The sequence below is a fragment of the Ursus maritimus genome, unplaced genomic scaffold (genome assembly GCF_017311325.1).
Source record: "Ursus maritimus isolate PB19 unplaced genomic scaffold, ASM1731132v1 scaffold_2, whole genome shotgun sequence".
Lineage (NCBI taxonomy): Eukaryota > Metazoa > Chordata > Mammalia > Carnivora > Ursidae > Ursus > Ursus maritimus.
The window spans coordinates 70,683,094-70,703,242 of NW_024424452.1; the positions used below are offsets into that span (position 1 = coordinate 70,683,094).

General features: G+C 53.6%; 1 protein-coding gene across 1 annotated transcript in view; it reads right to left on the minus strand.

Moving 5' to 3' along the window:
• CNIH3 (cornichon family AMPA receptor auxiliary protein 3) overlaps positions 1-20,149 on the minus strand; it is a 95,094-nt gene that overhangs the window by 25,632 nt on the left and 49,313 nt on the right. The window contains exon 3 of the mRNA XM_040636133.1: positions 19,316-19,363. Within this exon, the coding sequence (XP_040492067.1) occupies positions 19,316-19,363 (48 nt within the window). The remainder of the gene's footprint in view (positions 1-19,315; positions 19,364-20,149) is intronic.

Here is a 20,149-nt window from a genome sequence, read left to right on the forward strand (position 1 = left end):
CAGAAGCCCCAGTACTGGGGGAGCGGAGCCCCGAGGAGGCAGAACCTTACGCTCAGATGCGCATGGTGCGTGGTGACGCGGGAGGGGAGGGTACAGGGGGTCTGAGGAACACACGTCCCATCAGAAGGGTTATTGGCCACCCAACTCCAGCAGATGGCTACCTTGAGGAAAATGGTTCTAATATTGCCGGATCTTGTGCATCTTTTCCCAAAAGCAAGCTGAAAATTTGGATTTTTGTGTGAATTTTTCCGATGCTTAAAATATTAAATGGGTTGAAGAAAACAAATTTGCTGTCCCCATATGACCCACAGGTTGCTGATTGCAACTCTCAGGACAGAACAGGAAGAAAACGAGGCCAAGGCCAGGACCCAAATGGACACCTGTGTCTTTGGCGTGGGGCTGGGGGGTCAGGCAGACAGAGGTGCGTGTGCACAGGACAGAGGGAAACTGCCCTCTCTTGCTGGGCGGCCAGAAGGGAGAACATGCCCAGCAGCGTCACTCTACAGAGAGCCAAGGGGGATGAGAATGAATGCCTTGGGGTATTGGAGTTGGTCATCGAGACGTCAGTGGTGACATTCAAGATATCAGTTTCTGTGCAATGAAAGGAGCACCTGTCACCTCACAAGCAATTCTCAGATAAGTAAGAAGTGCAGGCAAGGGTGTTCGTGGCTCTTTCCAGAACCTGGCAACATATGAAAGAAGAACCATGTGGGCTGGTAGCACAAAGGGTTACCAAGGTCAATGACATTTTTAGGACAAGGAAGACAAGCTGTGTTTGAAGAGCCAGAAGTTACTCGGGAGAGAGGGAGCTAGTCCGGACACGCTCCAGAATGAGATGGAAGGAGACAGAATGGAGGGAGCCCACGGAAGGGGCAGCTAGCCAATGTGGCAGGGAGGGGCACTGAGATAGGACCAGAGACAGGAGGGCACCAGGTAGAGCAGGACAGAGACAGGGAGCCCAGCGCCGGTGCCCCACTTACTCACAGCACACGGGGTCACTGCTGGGAAACTGCAGGATAGCTGGGACTTAGGGAAGCACAGAGTTGGGGGCCCGCGATGGGGCCGCACAGGCCATGGGGCTGTGGGAAGCCAGCGCCAGCCGTAAGCAGGAAGGTGTGGCCCAGGCCAGCACATCAATGTTTTACACAGGAAACAGGACATGAAGTCCCCTAATGACGGCCTCTCAGCACCCCCGCTGCTCTTCACACACCGTGGGGACCCTGAAAAACCAGACTGACTCAGAGATTCTTCAGAAAGATCACTGTCCTGAAACAAAGTACAAAGTCTGTTCTAGACTAAAGAGACAACCAAATGGGGATGCATGATACTTGACTAGATCCTGAATGTTTTTGCCTTAAAAAAAAAAAATTAAAAAAAAAGCTATAAAGCACTTTAATGGGGAGAAGGGGAAATGACCATGAACTGTAATCAGACGTCGTCACCTGCGTCCCTGGGTGCAGCCACGTGTTGTGGTTATGCTGGCGAATGCATTTGGGGGAAAGAAACATAATGTGTGCAAACGAATGGTCCCGCCAAACGCGCGTGTGCTCCCGCACCGGGGAGGGGAGAGCAGACCAAGCACACGCGGGTCTTGCTGAAGGCTGTGTGGGCATGCGTCACACTGCTCTTCCCACAACCCCTTACACCTGACAACCTCCCTCCCCGAGAAAAACGTTCTAAGTGCCCATCCAAACCTCCCCACTGCCCTGGAAACTCAGAGGGTGGGGCCGGAGCCTCGGCATTTCATGAAACCACCAAGGGGGTCTCCAACATGCGGGCAGCAGGAAGACCACTGTCCTGTTTCTTATCGGAGCTGACCTCTGAAACCCTACCCCTCTGGGCGCCCCGGCTTTTTCTGACTGCTGGGGGTACCAGGAGATCCCGGGAGCTAATGCCCGGGTGCCTGTGCACCCCACGCAGCCCTGTGCTGGGGGGGAGGGCAGGGCCAACGTGGATCGGCCACCAGCCCCGCTGAGCCCCAGCAGCCAAGCCACCAACACAGCTGAAAGGCATTGGTGACCCTGAATGATGAAGCCTGTTTAGCAAAGGGTCTCACACTGGACTGCACATTAGAATCACCCCAGGGAAGTTTTAAAACTCTTGATGCCCAGGATTTATTCCAAACCAATTAAGTCAGAATCCCTGGGGACAGACAATAGTTCCTGAAATTCTCCAAGTGATTCCAGTGTGCAGCCAAGTTTGAAAACCCGTGTCCTAAAGAGCACTTTGCAAGCGTTAGGTGTCACGGTTAATCATTACGTGGGCCGGGGAAGGACGACAGCCAGCTCCGGTCTCCTGCTGTCCTCGGGGGTCTTCACCAGGCAGGCTGCCTCTTTCAAAGATCCCCAATCCAGTCCTTGAGCTAAAAATAGAGTTTCTGACGTGATTTGTTTCTTGAAAGACAGAAGCTCATCTTTTTTTCATGAAGCATAAACACTCCTAGTATTTTCATGCACGCGAACTATCCCGCGGTTCCGCAGGACCCCGCTAGCTCTCCTGGCAGCCATGGGCTGGGTCCAGCGGTGTTGAGGCAGAATGAGATAAGCAGTTTAAACCTCCTCCACCCCAACACGTGCGCGCACACCTGTCCCTGCTGGTCTGCAGGCTTCCTACATCCGCCCCTGATGTGTTCTAACTGTTCTAACTTGGGGTGCTCACTGGATGGCCATGAACAGCAGGATACCCGTCGTGCCACGGGAGAGACCAGAGCTCTAGCGCACCGGACTCCGCATACGGTCGATACACCTGCCGGGGGTGCGCCTTCAGTCGGGTGCGGGGCTATGCCTCCCATGGCAGCTGCATGCATCACATCAGTGCACGCTGCAGGGACGTGGGGTGGGCGCCGGGACGTAAGCGACATCCCCTCTGCAGGAGGAGGACACCACTGGAACTCCCACATGTTTCTGGTCATGAAATAGTGGTGCGTGCACACCATCTCCTCTCCCGGAAAGAGTCTCTGAGGGCAATGCGGGTCCCACAGGATCCTAAAGGCTCTGAAAGCCAGCAGGGGGCTTTGTGCAAAGGCTAATGGCAGGTCTGACCAGCGATGTGCTTCTGGAGGACCAGGACAGGGAGTAAGAGGTGGCTGGCAGAAGGAAACTGCCTGCAGCCTCCAGCAGAGTCCCCACAGCCCGTGCACGAGAGGACCGGAGGAGGGGGAAGGAAGGAGGCGGAGGGAGGGTGGGATCCTAGTGTCTGCAGGGTCTCCCAGAAGCTCTCCGCCTTGGCACCCATTAGAATCACTTGGAGGGGGGGCTTTTGAAAACACTACTGCCCGTGCCCCCTGGACTAGTTAAGTAAGACTTTGAGCGGGCAGGGTCCCAGTACCCAGATTTTAAAAGCTCCCCTGGAGATTCAATTGTGCTGATGGGACTGGGAAACGCTGATGAACGAGAATGATGTCCTGTTGGGACTATGGACAGGAGCATCTGGCTGTGGAAACACGCACCCCCACGCACCCCTGGGGGCAGAACACATGGCTTCCACCTTTTGGGAAAATAATCTGGCAATTTTTTAAAGTACAAATTCATATACTCTTCAACCCAAAGATTTCACTCCTGGGATATAAAGTCACGAAGGTGTTCCCTGCGCGGTTACTGGTAGGGGCCAAACAAACAACACTGAAAACAGACAGAATGTCCATGAATAGCGATATGACTGCATAGATTGTGTGTAGGATGGCATATTAGGACAGTTTCTGGTGCAAATTCATTCTGGTCTTGAAGACAGTTAGATCTATAGTAGTGGCTGAGAGGAGGGTCCGTAATGCACAGCACGTGGGGAAGGAACAAGTCACCAAAAACCCCCAATTTTTCCATTATCAGGAAAGAGAAACAAAGAAGTCAGCTCAGAGTGTGAGTGTATGAGTGTGTGAGTGTGTGAGTGTGTGTGTGTGTACGTGTGCACGCACCTGTCATGTTTGAAAGCGTGTAGAAACGTAAGCACGGGGACGCAGGCCCCAGCTGGGGCCGTGGGTTGGGTTAGAGGGTTAGGGACAGAGAGGGGTTGGGAGCTTGTTCGCGTTTCCTTCATACTAACTCAGCATCAGCATCATTTCCTAGTCAAAATGAGGACAGACTGCTTTTATAATTAAAACAAACAAAGGAAAACCAAAGAGCGAGCTCTGGGGTAAGGCTGCCCAGACTGGAGTCCGGGCTTGGGTTGCCAGCCGTCTGCCCTCATGATCCGGTCAGTGAGGGGGACCCGGGGACACTGCGTCAAGCACTTCACACAGCAGCTGGCATAGTCTCTGCCACTCATGGTAATGTAATAAACATCATCGTCACAGAGAAAACTTCTCCTCAGCCTCTAGGGACCAGCCTTCCACATCTAGGGAGGCGTGGCCCCTCCAGCACAGAGAAAGGACCCAGGCCCTTCTCCTGGCCCCGTGCTGCACCTGGCCACCTTGCGCCAGCCTTGCCCGGAGCCGTGCACATCATGACTTTGCGTGTGGCCTGCACAGTGCCACGGGGGCGGGGGGGTGGGTAATGTGCTCCTTATGACTTCCGCCAGCCCCAGGATGGGTCGAGGTGTCCTGCTACCAAGTGACAATTTCTGGACAGGAAAGTGCCAGCGATCCCCTGGGAAGGCATGTCCTATAAACAAAAATAGTTATAATAATTATGTAACTTCAGCAAGCAACCCTTCCACGAGAGCGCACATCATAAACCCGGGTTTGGTGCCGACCCGGGCCCACTGGGGAGACAGGAAGTGGAGCTTATTGGAATGGCGGGTGACCTGGGACTCCTCCTGCGGACACTTGACTCACTGCCTGGGCTCAGGCGGCTGGCTCTGCACGCTGCTCCTGGCCAGGGAGCTCCCCCTCCCTTTTGTTTGGAGCTTCTCCCCTTGAGAATGTGGGGGGCAATCTTCACACGCTTTGCTCAGACTAACTTTGCTTTTCATTCTGATAAACATGCAATAAATCCTACAGAAAGGAGCAATGTCTTGTCCTCACTTTCACTGGATTACACCTGTGGATGATGGGAAACTGCTGGTAAAATCCGAACCCAGGGGCTCACTACTCACTCTGTTACTCACCGGGGAGCAATTCAAGGGAAGGCCAACCCTTTTTCCTCACCAGGCGGATGTCATTTTCATAAAAACTCTTTTCTGGTGCATGGATCCTGTCCCCCAAAATTCGTACATTGAAGTACTAGGCCCCAGTACCTCAGAACGTGACTGCATTTGGAGAGGGGGTGTTTAAGGCAGTCATCAAGGTAAATGAGGTCATTAGGCTGGGTCCTGATCCAATATGACCTGCATCTTTGTAAGAGGACACTTGACGACACACAGAGGGATGACCACGTGAGGACACAGGGGAAGGCGGCTGTCGGCAAGGCGAGGGGCAGCCTCAGAAGGAACCAACCCGCCTACACTGGATCTTGGACCCCAGCCTCCACGACTGTGAGGAAATGAATTTCTGGTGTCTCAGTGCCCAGAAGTGCCAGGCCTTGCAAACTCACAGACAGAGGGCGCAGCACCTCCCGACAGCTCTCCTGCAGGCAACCTGCCCCCAACAGTCTCTTGAAATTGAGAAGATGCCTTTGGTCCAGAGCTCTTAGCCTGCACTTGACTTGGAGCCGAGGAGCCGCTGAGAGGGACAGCCGTCAGACCAGAGGCGCGTGGGGATAAATGCCGGGTGCCCCGGGGTGGCGTCGGGCGCCTCTGAGAACCACAAAGGCATGGGACTGTCCTGGGAAATGTGGACATGGGAACATGAGGACTCCTAGAAGGATAGGAGCCTGGGAGTCAGAGCCAGGTGACTCCACACCTGCCACCCACGGGGTGGGGGCCAGGGAGGAACCCCGAGGCCGCCAGCAAAGCGCTCCTGGTCCCACGCTGCTTGCAGGGACAGTGCCGAGCCTGTAGCCAGGCGCCCAGACCTGCCTGCACCCACCACGCGGGGGAAAACCAGCAGGTGACCAAGCACTGTGCCTCTGACTTTCCCCTTCCCGCCCTCACTGCCTTCAAGTCCTGACCTTGGACCCTTGAGATACTTTATCAATTAACACGAAACAACCCAACATCCGCACATCAGTTGATGTCCCCACCGTCAAAAAAGGGTCTGATAGCGTGGTGGCAGGTGTGAACATCTAACTCACCCGGGAAGGGAGACACAGCCCCTCAAACTGTCACATCCCCCAAGGGAAAGAGCTTGGCTAAGCAGCTCCTTTATTTGCTTCCCACCCGGACACCAGTGGTACTGACATCACTCGAAGCGGACGCCCTGAGTGCGCTAGCCATGGTGAGGTCACCACGGAAAGGCCACAATAGCAGAGCTGTTCTTGTTGTGGGCTCCCCATCCACCCCCCTGCACTATAATCGGTGACCATTGTCCTCCACGATTTCATCATCGCTTAGACCATTTGGCAGACACAGAAAGGGAGTGGGATGGTTTTTCTGTCCCCTTATAATAATGGCACTTTGCATTTGTATGGCACATTGAACGTATTCAGTGCATTTCCCTGTCTACTGCCGAGTCTTACCCAAATGAAAGAAAGCTCCATGTGTTTTGTAATTGTCTGTGCCATAGAGACAGCTGAGGGATCAGAGCCAGTGAAACTGCACTGGAGGAGGACCAATGCCCCAAATTGCTTAAAGAATCACAAATCCCACCCAAGTGGCAAATGGAGTCAGCACGATAGCGCGGCTAACCCGTAGGGGGCAGACACATCTGGAGTGTGGGAATCGATCCAGCACCAGCCGGGAGCCCCCAGAGAAGCTCATCTGAGTCCCGGGGGTCTCTCCGTCGATAGAGGCTGGTGCCGGGAGTTAACCGTAGAGAGAAGCAGAGACTAGGGAGCGCTACAGGGAACAAGAAACCCTTAGAACTGGGGAATACTGGCACATTTTGTGGCCTAGAAACGTAACCCAGAAATGTTTCTTGCTTTTTCAGCAATTGGGCAAAGGGCAAGAATGGATATCTGGAAGGGTGAGCATTTGTGTGTCGTGGGGCGGTGGGGGCGGGGGTTGAAAACAGAAGGTTTTACTCCTCGTCACATTGTGGAAAGGGGGCTTCTGGAAGCAAAGGTACACCAAGAAAAACAGGCTGTGTGCAGATTCCGTGCAGAGTCCTCCCCCAGGCATGACCCCCTCCCTGGAAGCGGGCAGCAGGCACTCACGCCTCGGGTCCAGCTCCCACCGGCAAGTTATCGCTTGTACTGGGGCACGGGTTAGGGAATTACGGCTCTCTACATCACACCCTGGGGGCTGTGCCAGTGACAACCCCTCCCACCTGTTTGGCCAGAGCCCAGCTTACCCTCCAGCTCCGAGATCTGCAGCCTCGCCCTGGGGGCTCCCCCAATCCCGATGCCCAGGCCGCATCCCATACTCCTGAGACAGAATCTCCAGGGGTGGGACCCAGGAGCAGCATTTTGTAAGCTCCCCAGGCCATGCCGATGCGCAGCCAGGTTGAGAACTGGTGCTCGAACCCCATCTGTTACCATGCTCACCCGCCGGGCAGCGAGGGACAATTCACGAGACAAAGCACATCACATCTGCCACTGGCCTCTCTCTGCTCCTGTCACTTGCCTTAATCCCTGGATCAGCAGAGAGAATTCTGCCACAAGCCATTATGTGGCCGCCAGTCTCCTGTTCCCTAATCCATTTAGCTAATTAACATAAAGCAGACACCATGCTAGACAACAGGGCAGGGACACAAATTAGGAGGGCATGATCCCTTCCTTCAAAAATACGAATGTGTAAGACATGTGCAAGGGACTCTAATATAAGGTATTGTGTGGTTGGGGCTTTGAGAGACTCCGAGGCAGGAATTTATAAAAAAGGCAAGATCCTTTTTAGCTGGACTGAGCAGGTCTCCACAGTTCTCTCTCTCTCTCTCTCTCTCTCTCTCTCTCTCTCTCACACACACACACACACACACACACACACACACACACATCCCCCTCAGCACAGGACACAGGGCCATGGACACAGCAGGTGCTAAATGTATTACAGTCGAATGAATGAATCAAGTCAGATCAGCACCCATTGGAACCAGCCAAGCCAACATCCAGGATGCCTTGGCTCCCCCATCCAGCCCCACGATGCCCAGACTTCTCCAGGTTAGCAACATCACCCCCACTTCTACCCCCCCACACACACACCCCTGCCCAGCAGGGCCCCTCCCCCCACCTCACTCGGTGCAGAGCAGTGGCCGTGTGCCCTGCACTGGCGGCTTTACAGACTGATTCCTCCCTGTGGTCAAGATCTGCCCCTTCTCTCTGGGATAAAACCCCTGATCGTTGGCTGAGCACAGAGCCCCCCCCCCCCCAATAAGACCAGCTGTGTCCACTTGCCCAAGAGCTGGCCAAGGAGTTAAGTGGAGGAGGTGTGTGCACCTTCTGGTCCTTTCCCTCCCCCTCTACCCTGGGGCTTGAAGGGACAAGGCGGTGGGACACCCTTGCAGACCACGTGGACTGGGCAGGGGGAGCGTGGGTCCCCAGATGAGCCCTTGGGGCAGAGTCTCCTCCCACCACACCTCGTTCTGGACGGGCTCCCCGACAGAGCGAGCTCCCTGTGCCCTTCTCTGGCAGTGGATCCCACACGCATTACGCATTCCTGNTCCTGCCTCCCTCACCTGTGGCACCAGGAATTCCTTTTTACACTCTGGAGAGGAGAAAGGGGTTACGGAAAAGCAGCCAGTGATTTGGTGACTTCTCATAGCAAAACTACTGGGTCTATAAATCTGCCTAGGAGTTCAGGCTGTGAGACAGGCTTTGCCGATGGATGCAGGAGTGGACCAGCCTCCCTTTCTGGTCCACACAACTGTGGAGACCACGAGGGAAACCGGGTGCTTGTCACTCTTGGTCGGTGGCCTGCAGAGATGGGCCCCTGGTGTACAGTAAGAAGCTATGGAAGGCATGGAAAGTTACCGGTTCCCACAGTTGGAAACAGCAGGAGAGAAAGGGAGTGAGCGTGGGCTCTGGAGCCAGACCCGGGAGCTGGGTGACCTTGAGCAAGGACTTTACCATCTGCTGGAGGGCATCACTTTACCCAGCTCAGGGGAGACTCTGCTCACGGCAGTCCGGGGTCCCGCCACAAATCTACTGAGCTTGAACTGCCCAGGATAGGGGGTACATTAGTCAGGGTCCTCCAGAGAAACAGAGCCGACAGGGTGCACACACATGTGTGTGTGCATGCATGCGTGTGAGCACACGTGTGGTATGTGTGCACACGTGTTTGTGAATGCACGTAGTATGTGCATGGTGTGTGTGTGGCATGTATGAGTGTGCATGTGAGCACGTGGATATGTGGCTGTGTGTGTGTGTGTGGTGTGTGTGTGGGTGACTGTGAGTCAGCATGCATGGTATGTATTTGTAACTGTGTGTGAATGTGCATGCCATGTGCACGTGTGTGCATATATGACTGTGAATGAGTGTGCATGGTGTGTGCATGTATATGTGGCTACGTGTGTGTGTGGTGTGTGCGTGTGTATGTGACTGAGTCAGCGTGCATGGTATGTGTATGTGACTATGTGTGAGTGTGCATGCCATGTGCATATGTGTGTGCATGGTGTGTGCATGTGTGACTGTGAATGAGTGTGCATGGTGTGTGCATGTATATGTAGCTATGTGTGTGTGTGTGTGGTGTGTGTGTATGTGACTGTGTGAGTCAGTGTGTATGGTATATGTGTGTATGTGACTGCATGCCGTGTGCACATGTGTGTGCACAGTGTGTGCACTAGCTCTCATAAAGAGCTTAGTCAGCTGCCCACACTCTCCTCACAACATAGCTTCCTTGGATACATGAGTCTACACGTACATAAATAGAGATTTCAGGGACTGGCTCATGTAATTGTAATGGCTTGGGAAGTCCCAATTCTGCAGAGTGGGCCAACAGGCTGGAGATCCTGGGAGGCCCAATGTTGCAGCTGAAGTCTGAATCGGCTACAGAATCCCCTCTTGCTTGGGGAGGTCAGTTTTTGTTCAACTGAGGCCTTCAGCTGCTTGCATGAGGCCCACCCTCATTATGGAGAGCAATCTGTTTTATTCAAAGTCCACCAATCTAAATATTAATCTCATCCACAAACACCCTCACAGAAACATCTAGAATAATGTCTGACAACATGTCTGAGTGCTGTGGCCCAGCCAAGCTGACACCTAAAATTAACCATCACAGGGGGTGGGCATTCAGGAATCCATATTTTCAATAACCTCTCTAAATGTGACATGAAGCACAGCCAAGTTTGGGGATCACTCTCAGTGATGCACCCCAAGGTCACTGACGGTTTCAGGCTCTCTCCCTCCACCTCCACGTGGGTCGCTGGACTTCCTTTGTGGAGTGGAACCAGTCTTCCTCACATGGGACCACGAAGATGTTCCCTCCGCACACGGCCAGGACACAGCGGGCCGGGGCTGCTCCTCAAGCCCAGGGCTGCCTTCCGACAGACAGCCAACCTCTCTGGCTCGAAGTGCTTCTCTCTTGCCCCCGCCCACAGCAGACACAGTTCCCCAGACCCTGGGAGCTGCTTGTGAATCACCAGGACACCTGCTAACCACTCAAATCACCAGCTACATCTCACAGAGTTCCTCCAACATGGCCACCCATGAGACATCCATATGGGGCATTTTCCAGTAACAGCCGGACCCTCCCAAGCAGTGCGCCCAGTGGTCCCGCAGATCTGTCTCTTGCTTCAACAGTGTTTGGACGGAACAGACCCAGGGATGCCAGCCTCTGACCACCCTCCAAACAGTTTCTCCAGCTGCAATTTTTTTTTTAAAGATTTTATTTATTTATTGGACAGAGAGAGACAGCGAGGGAGGGAACACCAGCAGGGGGAGTGGGAGAGGGAGAAGCAGGCTTCCCACTGAGCAGGGAGCCCGATGCAGGGCTTGATCCCAGGACCCTGGGATCATGACCCAAGCCGAAGGCAGATGCTTGACGACTGAGCCATCCAGGCGCCCCTCCAGCTGCAACCTTTGGAGCCATCTTCTCGCCCACCCAGTGCCTCTGCAACCAGCCAACACCCTATTTTGAGCCAGGCTCCTTATTACTGACCAGCCATGAGCTCCTGGATGTGTCAGGGTCATTCCACAGACGTGGAGGATGCTGTAAACCACCCGGTCCGCCCACGGGCCTCCCACACCCACCTCTCTCCAGGCTTCTATTTCCACCAGGAGGACGTGGCTCTGGAGGGCGTGGGCCACTTCTCCCACGAGCTGGCTAAGGAGAAGTGTGAGGAGAAGTGGACACTGAGCATCCCCGGAAGGAGGACCAGTGCAGCAGCAGGGTCAAACCCAAGATGACCGGGGTCACACCCTGGACACCATGAAAGCCGCCCAGGTTCTGGAGAAGAACCTAAGCCAGAGCCTTGTGGATGGGTGTGCCTGGGTTCTGGCCGCATGGACCCCCATCTCTGTGACTTCCCAGATGAGGAGGTGAACCCATCAAGAAGACAGGCGACCCCCTGACTCACCTCTGCAGCCAGGCCGGCCCCCAGGCTGGGCTGGGCGAGCATCTCTTCAAAAGGCTCACCCTCGAGCATGACCAGGAAACTCTGGAGCCCTGCAGCCTCTGGGGCATCTCCCCGATGCCGGGGCTTGTGACTGAGTCTCTCCCTGCAGCCATGTGGCAGCTCTTTAAGCCCCCTGGAGACCTCGCCCAAGCCCTGGATCATATGGAAATAAAGCTTTCTGCAGCAGAAAAAAGAAACCAAACGGGACCCTCCCAAGACCTACTATGACAGAACTTCTAGAACTGGTTCCTAAGCAGAGGTACCTTAGAAGATCTCCAGCAGGGGTGGGGGGACCTGGGTGGCTCAGTCGGTGAAGCATCTGCCTTTGGCTCAGGTCATGATCTCAGGGTCCTGAGATTGAGTCCCACATCGGGCTCCCTGCTCAGCAGGGAGTCTGCTTCTCCCTCTGCCCCTCCCCCTGCTTGTGCCTCTCCCTCTCTCAAATAAATAAATAAGATCTTAAAAAAAAAAAGATCTTCACAGGAGATTTTTTTTTTTTAAGATTTTATTTATTTATTTGACAGAGATAGACAGCCAGCGAGAGAGGGAACACAAGCAGGAGGAGTGGGAGAGGAAGAAGCAGGCTCATAGCAGAGGAGCCCGATGTGGGACTCGATCCCAGAACGCTGGGATCACGCCCTGAGCCAAAGGCAGACTCTTAACGACTGCGCCACCCAGGTGCCCCCTTCACGGGAGATTTTGATACACAAAGTGGTTAGGAACCACCAGTTCCACTAATAAGAAACACAACAGAGCAGCACACTATACCGTTTACCACTTCCTGACACGCTGCTCACACATGATTTTGCACAAGACAGACAGCAAAGCTTTCCTGCCAGTGGTAAGTGGCCTCCATGGGCAATTACTAGAAGTCCTGCGTGTAGGCTACAGAGCGGAGAACAGCAAGGCCGTGCTGCAGTGTTGTGAGGGTGCTCACTCACAGCTCAGGAATATGTCCATACCCCTGGCCTAGGAACACACAGGATCCAAATTCAAGGCACGGATCTATTGCAGATTTCTGCATGCGGCTGACCTTCAGAGCTGCCCACAAACAGAAGGAGTCCTTGAAGACCCACGGCGCGAATGAGGCCACCCCTTTGGTGGAAGGGAGCTAAGACCTCTGTACAGTTGTCATGATGGGAAGAACAGGTAGAGGCTGGAGGAATGGTGTGGAACTCTCCTCACGCGTGAGTCCACTACAGACGGTCAGACTGCCCGCCTTCCCTGCATCTATATGGAAAGACCACTTTTCACCAGAGAAAGGCTGATTTTGAAATGACCAAGGATCTTTTCCATGACTTTCACCAAGAACTGCAGGATATAAAAGTGGCAGTCTCATTCCCAGGCCTATCAGATGCCAAGTGGGCAAGGGGTCGTAGCCTGGGAGGAAAGAAAGACTCACACATAGTAAAGGCTACTCACAGTGAAACGGCCACTGGCAATGAGGTAGGGATTTTCCCATCCCAGCAGCCTGAGCTTGGCCCCTCAGAGGCACTCGTGAGAAGCAAGGTGTGGGCCCTGCCCCAGAGAGCTCACAGCTGGGTCCCCTTCTGTCCAGCCTCGGTGACCTCGGACTCTCAGAGGGGCTGTGGCCACACCAGCCGAGCAGCCCAGACACATGGCGCTGATGCCATCTAACCACTAATCCCTCAGGTCTCAGTTTGCCCAACTGAAAATGAGGGGTCTGGCCAGACGAACTCTAAGGTCCATTCCAGGTTTAGCATTTCATCTCCTGGTCACACACCGAACATCAGCCTCGGGTCCCACATTGTGCTAAACTCTGGAGACTGGAGGATGAACGAGACATTGGTGTCTACACACCACATCTTCTTTATCCACCCATCTGCTGATGGACACTTGGGTTTTCTCTGCATCTTGGCTGTTGTAAATAACGCCACAACGAACACAGGGGTGCAGATGTCTCTCCGACTTAGTGTTTTCACTTCCTTCGCATATAAAACCCTAAGTAGAACGGCTGGATCAGAGGGCAGCTCTGTTTTTACCTTTCGAGGCTTCGCCATACTGTTTTCCAGAGTGGCCACGCCAGGGTGCATTCCCAGCAACAAGGCACGAGGCTTCCGTTTTCTGTATATCCTCGCCAACACGTTATCCTGTGTCTTTTTGATGCTAGTGAGGTGGTGTCTCATTGTCTAGATCCCCGAATCTTAATCCCCTTCGTGCAGCTATGCGGTAGATTGACAGCAGGTACGGTGCCATGAATGGCCTCACTACATCCACGCCTTTGCCTGTAACTCCATAGTCCCTCCCACTGCTACCCTGTGTTGGGGGAGGTGACCCAGAGGACATGATCCACAGTTGACCCTTGAGGCGGATCCTGGTGATCAGGGCTCACCAGCCCCTCCCCTGTCCTTGGAATCTGGGTCCCCCCTGCCTTCCCTGCTCCCAGAAGCTGCCCCCAGGATGGCCTGCAGACAGTGATGTGGTGCTGGGATCCCGTGAACAGTCCATGTGACTGAACCCCATTAAGGCTCTATAAACTTCTAAAACTCGGTGGGTGGATGCAGAGGTCTACTCATCTTGTGGCTGCCCGAGACAAGCCCCATATGTCCATTCCCTCGCTTGCGAAACCAGCCACCTGCCAACCCGGAGCAGCCTGGCTCCCTCCTCAGGCCCTCGCCACCTTCTGCTCACGCCTGCAACGCTCCTGAGGCGCTTTCGAACCAACACCCTGGGCTGTGCCACAGGACTCCCTTCAGCCAACAGGACACTGGTAGATCTGATGCAAACCAAAGCTTGACGTGTTCCCACTTCCCCCCTGGCTCCTCTGTGACACCACGAGAAGGGCCTGGGCGCGTCGCTGGAGGACCAGCGGGGAGCAGAATGCCCCCTTCTCCCCAGAAGCCCAGCCAACATGGGGGGAGCCAACCAGGTGACCCACGGACCCACCAGAAAGAGAAGTCACGCTGGCTTAATCCCCTATTATCATCGTAATGAAGAATGGGAAGGACAGAGCCAAGCAGCCCCAGGAGCCAGAGCGGCTGTGGGGTTCTCTGCAGGGTCCTCTGCGGGCCCTGCCACGGCCTTGGGGACAGAGTGAAGTGAGGACAGGGCCCCTGCTCCCCCCGCCGCCCAGTTCAGCAGCCCCGTGACAGCACCCCTGTTCACACAGCGAGTAGAATGTTCCATCTTTCCCTCTGACTAACAAGAACTTTGCCACAGAAAGCAACTGAAAATACATTATACATGAGACACAGTTTCTGAACCAGTTACAAGTGTTGTTCTAGGATATTTTTACTTCTCTTCAAACATTCCCTCTAGGGGTGAACTATCCTACCAAGAAGTTAAATGGAAATAGAAAAGAGCCCTGAAGGAATCCACTGGGCCCCGTCCTGGCGAGCCAGCACAGGACAGGGTCCCTGAGGCCCTCTGTGGCTTTGGGGACTCGTAACTTCCCTTTAAACAGCCAAGCGATGTTCCCAGAGCTCAGGTCCACAAGGAGCATGTTTCAGAGAACCAACAGTTTCCCCTATTTTGTGATTAAAAATGTGGACTCTGGTCAGACTTGTCTTCAGATCCCAGCTCCACCGACCTGGGAAGCGTGAGGCCCCAGAAGTAAACCTCTCTACGCCCTGACTTCTCGTCTATCAGGTGGGGCTCCTAACCATGACCTACATCATAGGGCTGTTGGGAGGATTACGGTGGTCACTCAGGAAATGTAAGCAGCTCTTAGCCCCAGCACGCTTTAGAAATCCGCCAGCCAACCCAGAATTCTGATCTGGAAGATTTCTGAGTCAAGTATGGCCTCTCTACGGCCGCTGAGTTTGTGTGTCTCTTTTCACTGCATTATGTCTCTCAAATAAAATACATGGCTCCCTCCAGAGCCCTGCAGGAAAAACCACACCAGCAGCCAAAAAGACTGGAAATCAAGTCAATCCCTTGTGGCAGGGATTAGAGAAAAGGACCGTCTTCACTGTTCTTCCAAGTAGCTAATGCATGACAAACACTGTGATCCAAAGTGACATGGGTCTTTCTCTCAGTTCTGGTACATTAATGCATTTAGTAGCCTCCTCTGAGGTCAAAGAAATTGGGGCAGAGTTTGAAACCATCTACTTATAAAATTTGTAGAGTCAGCAAACAGCAGATGTGTAGAGGCACAGGACACAATCACTTTTTAAAAAAGACTCTCCCCCTTATATAAGTAGCACATGCTTACAGCGTCAGTGAGCCATTGCCTTAACAATGCTGCACAACGACTCATTCCAAAATTCAGTGATAATCGTTTATACCTGCTCACACATCTAAAGGTTGACTGGGGGTCACTGGACCCAGTGGGCTGGGGTCTGCATCCCAGACTCCTTGCACCAGGGGGGTGGCCTTGGTGATGTCAGAAGTACAAGAGAGCAGGGACACCCAGGACTCTGAAGACCTGAGCACACTCGTACATCTGCCCACATTCACATGGCCGAGCCCGACATGAGTGCGGGGGAGGGGACCTGCACAATCACACGGCAAGATCATGGGTACAGGCAGGGCTGGCTTCAGGGACGTGACCTGTGCAGCTGCACATGATCCCACAGACACAGGGGAGGGGGAAGAATCCAGAACAACAGTGTGATCTTCCTACTCGACAAAGGGCTCTGCACTGGGAAAGTGTCCTAGCTGTTCCCTACCTCCTCCAACCCTGCTGGCGGGACCACGTCATGGAACTTCTGCAGGGGACCCAGGTTTCACACCATTCAGCTGCACCTCACCCCGTGACACCTCCCCCCACCCCCTGCAGGCATGGTTTGGATAAGCATGAAGGGGAAGGGCGCAGGTGGTCATTAGTGGTAACGCGTGTGACCTCATCACCACCCCATTCTTTCTAGATTAAAACCTGGTGGACCTGCCCTATCCCACCAGCCTGGTTATACCTCAATGAACTCAGCACCCCAGCAACGCCACCGCACCCACTCCTCCTGCTCCTCCACGTACCAGGGTGACTGTTCAAGGCGGGGGGCGGGGGGGAGAACTACCCATCCACCAGAGGTTTTTAGAGCCACAAACGTCAGAAACCTGCAGTGGGACTAGAGATGCGCTTGTGGAGTTCAGGGGGCAAGATGGAGACGCACAGATGTGTCGAAGCCGGAAGGGACATACCAAACTGTGACATGTCGCGGGCCCCCAAGTCCAGGGTCTGTTGAGTACTGCTCACAAAGCACGCTCCTCCTCACACTCATGCCAACCTGGGGCTCTCCTGTCAGCTCCTTTCCTCCATCCATTTCCTGAAGTTGGAGACGCAGCCGGGGCCCCTGGGCAGGTCAGCCTCCTCCCCGCGGGGCAAGTGCGCTTCCCACCCACAAGCTGTCCTTCGTGGCGACCCACGGAGCCCATGTCCCGCTCCAGCGGGAGAGCAGCATGTGAACTGGCTCTTGCCACGGAAAATGAATCACACGCACACGTCGACACGAGAATCCTGCAGTTCAGACAATTACCCAAAGAACACATTTTCTGATAATTAGCGAGCTAAAAATGGATCCACTTTGAAATCCCTTCCTTCCTCCCGAGAAAGCTGAGGAGGTGGTTTAGCAACAATCAGCTGTGAAGACACATCACATTCTGGGTGTTTGGGGGATAAGTTCCAAGAAATTTCTTGGAAGGTACAGTTGCCAGAAGGTGGTGGCGCTGAGGAGACCCACTAACCCTCCCCACGTCCCCGGCCTGGACTCAGACAGGGGATGCCACTGGCCACGGGCCACCTCACTTGCCTCGGTGTGTGCGTGTGCTCTGGGGTGTCACACGGCGCTCCCGGCAGCCTCGAGGGTCAGGACGCCAGCAGCAACATGCACGGTGCTGAGCAGCTCTGAGCCACACACACCTGTATCCGCTCGCTGAATCTCACAGCAGTTGCGCGAGGAGGGCGCCGTTCTCACCGCCCCCGAGTTAGAGTAGCACTGAGGGCTGCACGGATAATCGGGGCAGGGGCTGCATCTGGACGCAGCATAAGCCTGCGTACACCACCGACTCTCCTGTGGAAGGGACCAGAGCTGGCGGGGAGCAGACCCCGAGGAGGGCAGTGGGCACGGACAGGGTAGGAGACACTGTCAGTTAGGGACATCGATGGCGAACACAATAGAGAGTTACGTGTGATCTTAAAATACAAATCTGATGTAAGTTGTAAGCGTAGTAAATGGAGTAAAAATACATGTTTCAGGCTAGGTCCTCGTGCAGCTAGCTAGTCGTGAGGCGAAGACCATTAGGCTGCAGGACGCATGACTGGGAGCAACTGTAACACCTGAGAACTTCAAGTCAGTGTTTCCTGTCCTCAGGCATCTACTGTGGACCATCCTCCCTGGTGTTTCCCACTAAAGGTGAACAGCATCTGCGTTCTCGGAAGCTGCAGAGGCCACAGCATGGGGGGGAAGGACCACATGAAAAGGACAAGAAACAGAAAAAGGTACTTGGAGTATGTTTCCTAGAGCAAAATGCCTCTGTCTACTGTTTCTAGAAACTTATGCAAACTATATGTAAATTCACAAATGGTCATGCTAATTCCCAGCCTCTGTTCTTTCAAGGTCTCGACTTTGACCTTGGGTTGTAAGCAGGACTCTGGCAGAGGCGACCACCGGCCACTGTCCACTGTCCGGCCAGAGTCAGTGTCCAAGCAGTGCAGAAGGGTGAGCTAGAATGATACAATGGATATGGGTTATTGCCCTGCCAGAGAATCCCGGAGGCACATTCAGGATGGGGGTGGGGAGCGTGACAGACACTTAGGTGTCAGACTGGAACTGACAGCTGAAGGGTTATTGGTGTCCAAGATATGACGGGGGGAAATAACTGACAAATTCATGAGGTGCCTTTAATACCAAGTGTCAGGTAGTTTCTTATATCACCCTTTACTCTTTGGATCACTACTATTTTCTTATGCATTTTCCTTATTTGACCACACTTCCCTGCTACGACCCACAAGATGGGGAACTCCCCCACACTGAGGGTCTAGGAAAACATGAAAGGACAAGTGAGTAGCTGGAAAAATAAGTAACTTCTTGATTAAGTCCTCTCCTCCAGTGAAGGGTATCATTATGGAAATACAGAAAAAAAATCCCAAAGCTTGCACAGTTATTTCCTCTGTCCACGTTGGTAGGGTAATTGTTTCTCTCCTATTCACCTGAGGCTCAGAAACTCCCTCTGGGTTGACAGGTAGCTTCCCCATGTCCTGTGGCCCGTGTGCTCTGGACAGAGACCGGGGATATCCTTTAGCTCAAGGCTATGGGCCCTGCTTCCTCCACCTGTGGCTGCTGTTCTCTGCACTTGACTGCAGACAGCAGGCGCGGTCCTGACTGGGGAGCGCCACTCCCTCTGCCACTGGCGCTCCCCGGCTATGTCACAGAGGCATGCTAAATACCAAGCTTGAGCTACACGCACACGCGTGACTGTGCGTGCAAACGCGTGCTTCCCAGACACACTTAGAGCCACCGTGACCTACCGTCCATCCATTCACAACAACTCTCCCAATGCTTGGTTCCCCCTTTGAGAACACTTCCCACCCCACCCCTAAGACACTCCCAGTGATGCCGTCAATGAAACTACAAAGCTGAGCGGCAGGCTGAAACCTCAAAGGAAACCCAGCATCTAGTTAAAAAGTTCCCCGAGCCCAGGGAACAAAGGCTGTCAGGTAACATGAGCTGGAAATGTCATCCATCATCACGCAAAGATAAAGAACCTCTAAGTCCAACCAGAGGGCACGTGCAGATATCCAGTGCTGCTCTGTCACTTTGATTGATGGCCACCCCTTCTAATGAGCTCCTTTTATCTCTGGAGGTTTCCAGCCAGCGGCTCACTTGCTCCCCACCCCGCCCCTGCCCCATCCCCTGCCATTTGTCTTTCGGGGGAGACAGGGCTGCAGCAGGCACCAACCTTTCTCAGGAGGAAGCAGATGCGCTCGATGTTCCTCAACCGTTCCCTCTATCGGGAGGCACAAGAAAGAAAAAGAGGGGAGGTTAGATGGTCTGCTGAAAGAACATGAGAAGTCCCACATTTGGCCCCCAGGAGAGGAGGCAGAACCCCAACCTTCAAGCACCAGAGACCTCCACCCTCCCACCCAGCCGCTCCTCACAAGGGTTTTTGCTCATAGAACTCAACAGCCTTTTAAACCAAATAATCCAAATAAAAATGGGCAGAGAATCTGAACAATATTTTGGCAAAGAAGACATACAGATATCCATCCGTAGGTACATGAAAAGATGCTCATCACTGATCATCAGGGAAATGCACATCAAAACCACAGTGAGTTCTCACCTCACACCTGTCAGAATGGCTGTTACCGACAAGTCAAGAGACAACAGTTGCTGACGAGCACGGGGAGAAAAGGGGACCCTCGTGCGCTGTTGCTGGGAATGGAAATTGGTGCAGCCACTACGAAAACATTAGGGAGCTTCCTCGAATGTTAAAAATAGAACTACCATATCATCCAGCAATTCTACTTCTGGGTATCTCCCCGGAGGAAATGAAATCACTCTCTGGAAAAGATATCTGCACCTCTGTGTTCATTGCAGCATTATTTATAATAGTCACGACACGGAAGTAGCCTGAGTGTCCCTGGGTGTGTGAATGGATAAAGAAAACGCTGTGTGTATATATGTACACACACCATAGTCTACTATATTGCAGGTTACTCTTATCTCTTATACAGTCACGATAACACACACACAGGAATATTACTCAGCCGCAAAAAGAAGGAAATCCTACCAT